General features: G+C 43.7%; 1 protein-coding gene across 4 annotated transcripts; it reads right to left on the bottom strand.

Annotated features, from left to right (window-relative positions):
• Window positions 1–153: 153 nt before the first annotated feature.
• Window positions 154–2,083, bottom strand: thoc6 (THO complex 6). Of its 4 annotated transcripts, XM_031842174.1 has the most exons (5): window positions 1,946–2,083; window positions 1,377–1,468; window positions 1,228–1,292; window positions 1,045–1,148; window positions 154–238 (listed from the first exon to the last, which is right to left on the bottom strand). In XM_031842174.1, the coding sequence occupies exons 1-5, from the start codon at window positions 1,958–1,960 to the stop codon at window positions 197–199; spliced, it is 318 nt and encodes a 105-aa protein (XP_031698034.1). In that variant the 5' UTR covers window positions 1,961–2,083; the 3' UTR covers window positions 154–196. The 4 variants fall into 4 exon arrangements, with proteins under 4 accessions (XP_031698034.1, XP_031698031.1, XP_031698030.1 ...); XM_031842171.1 differs by lacking the exon at window positions 154–238 and having other exon boundaries at window positions 248–1,148; window positions 1,377–1,482; XM_031842170.1 differs by lacking the exon at window positions 154–238 and having other exon boundaries at window positions 248–1,148.
• Window positions 2,084–2,867: the final 784 nt, after the last annotated feature.

The raw sequence follows: 2,867 nt of genomic DNA, 5'->3' as shown, positions 1-2,867 counted from the left end.
CTGTGCTGCTCATCCCACAAATGCATGTTCTTTACAAATGGGGCACCGTTTGAAAGGTAAATAAACAGGCTTTCCAACGGTATAACATTTATCGCCAAGAAGCATTGTTACAGAGAAGTAATCTACCAAACACTAATTTCCCAACTTTTTGTTCGATGTTTATTTAATACAACATATAATATGAGGACCAATAGACTCACTTGTAGTTCGGTCTCTTGGTCCACAGAGGTTTGACATTCTGAGGAGACAGAGTTTAAAGAAAACATTTATTATCGTGTGAAAAAGATCAACTGGACTCAATGTGTTAAAGAACGTTCCTCCATTAAAGGGTCCACAGCTCCGGCGTGTTCCTGCATGCTCCCGCGTGTTTAGGCGTGCTCCCGCGTGTTCCTGCGTGTTAGGCGTGCTCCCGTGTGTTCCTGCGTGTTAGGCGTGCTCCCGCGTGCTCCTGCATGCTCCCGCGTGTTAGGCGTGCTCCCGCGTGTTCCTGCGTGCTCCTGCATGCTCCTGCGTGTTCAGGCGTGCTCCCGCGTGTTTAGGCGTGCTCCTGCGTGTTTAGGCGTGCTCCTGCGTGTTTAGGCGTGTTCCTGCGTGTTTAGGCGTGTTCCTGTGTGTTTAGGCGTGCTCCTGTGTGTTTAGGCGTGCTCCTGTGTGCTCAGGCGTGCTCCTGTGTGCTCAGGCGTGCTCCTGCGTGTTCAGGCATGTTTAGGCGTGTTCAGGCATGTTTAGGCATGTTCCTGTGTGTTTAGGCATGTTCCTGTGTGTTTAGGCATGTTTAGGCGTGCTCCTGTGTGTTTAGGCGTGCTCCTGTGTGTTTAGGCGTGCTCCTGCGTGTTTAGGCGTGTTCAGGCGTGTTCCTGTGTGTTTAGGCGTGTTCCTGTGTGTTTAGGCATGTTCCTGTGTGTTTAGGCATGTTTTGGCATGCTCCTGTGTGTTTAGGCGTGCTCCTGTGTGTTTAGGCATGTTTAGGCGTGCTCCCGCGTGCTCAGGCGTGCTCCCGCGTGCTCCTGTGAACCACCTGTCAAGACTTAAAGAGACAGTCACCTTCTTGATGAGCTCGCTCCAGCTCCAGCAGCTGATTTCTCCGTTTCCTGCACTGAGGAGGTGACAGTCAGTGGAGAGGAGGGAGAACACGGGGCCTTCATGGGCTGGAGGAGAGTGTAGGATATTAGAGAACTCAACCACAGGAGAGCTAAACAAAAACCATGTGAATGTACTTTGACTCACCTGTGAAGGTGAGAACAGGTTTCTGACTCAGAGCGGTGGCGTCTGGACTCAGAGCTGCCGACAGGCTGCAACACAACGATCATTAATATGAATGTGAACATTAATATGAATATAACAGGGCTCTGCATTGATGTGTTGGAGTCTCTGACCTGAACACAGCAATCTCTCCGTAGTTGTTTCCAGCTGCTAGAAATCGACCGCAGGGAGAGAAACTCTGAGAGAAGACGGACATGTGGAGGAGCTGCAGGACGACAGCTGTTATTATTATAATAATATATGAATTATGTTCCGTCGAGCCTCTGAATAACACGCCTTATTAATGCTTTACTAACGTCATAATACAACTCCATTAATAAATAATAATGAAGCCACATGATCAATGATCACCACCATGTTAAAGTGTGCTGACCGCAGCTCGTATCAACACGATCTAACATGCAGCAGACTTTAATATCATCACTCCTCTGAATCTTAAAGGAGAAGCGACATAAAGAGATGTATTAACGTTACAATCTGTGCTCATTGACTTATTGTTACACATTCAAACACCACGAGAGTCTCTGCCACGTGACCGTGTATTCAAACGTGTTTAAACGTTTACTAACGAGCTAGAAAACACTGAATCACCAGAACTCTAACCCTGACCCTGAGGCGGACAAAGACATGAAGCTGTATCCCCGTTAACATCCCGTTAACGAACATAATCATCGTAGTTTACCTCGACGGGACCCATACTGCTCACACCGACACCGCGGGGCTCGTTAAACGGCTGCTACCGGAGAGAAGAGTCGGTAATAAAAGCAGAAAAACCACCAACGATGCGAGGAGTGAACGAGCGGAACACGGGCGAGGGAATATGACGTCAGTGCTGACGCAAGGGATTCTGGGTCACGTAATTCATAAATAAATAGTGAAAAATATTAAATCGTAAACAAAATAATAATAAACTAAACTATTGATTTAAAAAAATGAATTGTGACAAATCACATAATAATAACCTGTGGATATATATGAAGCAGCACAAAGCTTTAATACCCTGTCAGCACATGTGGGTTCATTTCATATTGTTTAATATCTACAAACAGATTTATGTCTTTAATGCAACAGAAAGACCTGAACACATTTGTGATGTGGAAGTAAACCGTCTTATTGGATTTATTGAAGAAGTGACCGAATGAACAAACCAAACCACCATAAACATCTGTAAATATTATGTGTTCTTTATTTTGTTTCATGTATTTTGCATAAAAAGACAAACATCAGTGGTAGAAAATAACTTGTACTTGTACTTTCTATTTTCTGATACTTTCTCCTGTCTTCATCTTGTTTATTTAATAACTTTAACATTTTACAAACTAAAACAATAGTTTGATTAAAAGAATAAACATTTATAAATATACTCTGGTTGACACTGACACATCAATAAGAGCTTTAGTAGGTAGTAGCATCCAGCTAGTGCACATGTTGCTTTCCCTTTGGTAGTGCACAGGTTTCATTGAACCCTGTTACTGTACGGCTTCATATTAACTTCCACTGTTACTGTACAGCTGGTAGAATTGTGGTCTATCTTCTATTTGCAATTAATATGCATTCAATCCAGTTCAATTATTTAAATGAAAATGATAATCTACTCTGGCTAA

This window comes from Anarrhichthys ocellatus, unplaced genomic scaffold (genome assembly GCF_004355925.1).
Source record: "Anarrhichthys ocellatus isolate YVR2014 unplaced genomic scaffold, GSC_Weel_1.0 scaffold6491, whole genome shotgun sequence".
NCBI classification, from domain to species: Eukaryota; Metazoa; Chordata; class Actinopteri; order Perciformes; family Anarhichadidae; genus Anarrhichthys; species Anarrhichthys ocellatus.
The sequence above is the reverse complement of the archived record's forward strand: the minus strand, read 5'-3'. Positions and strand labels throughout refer to the sequence as shown.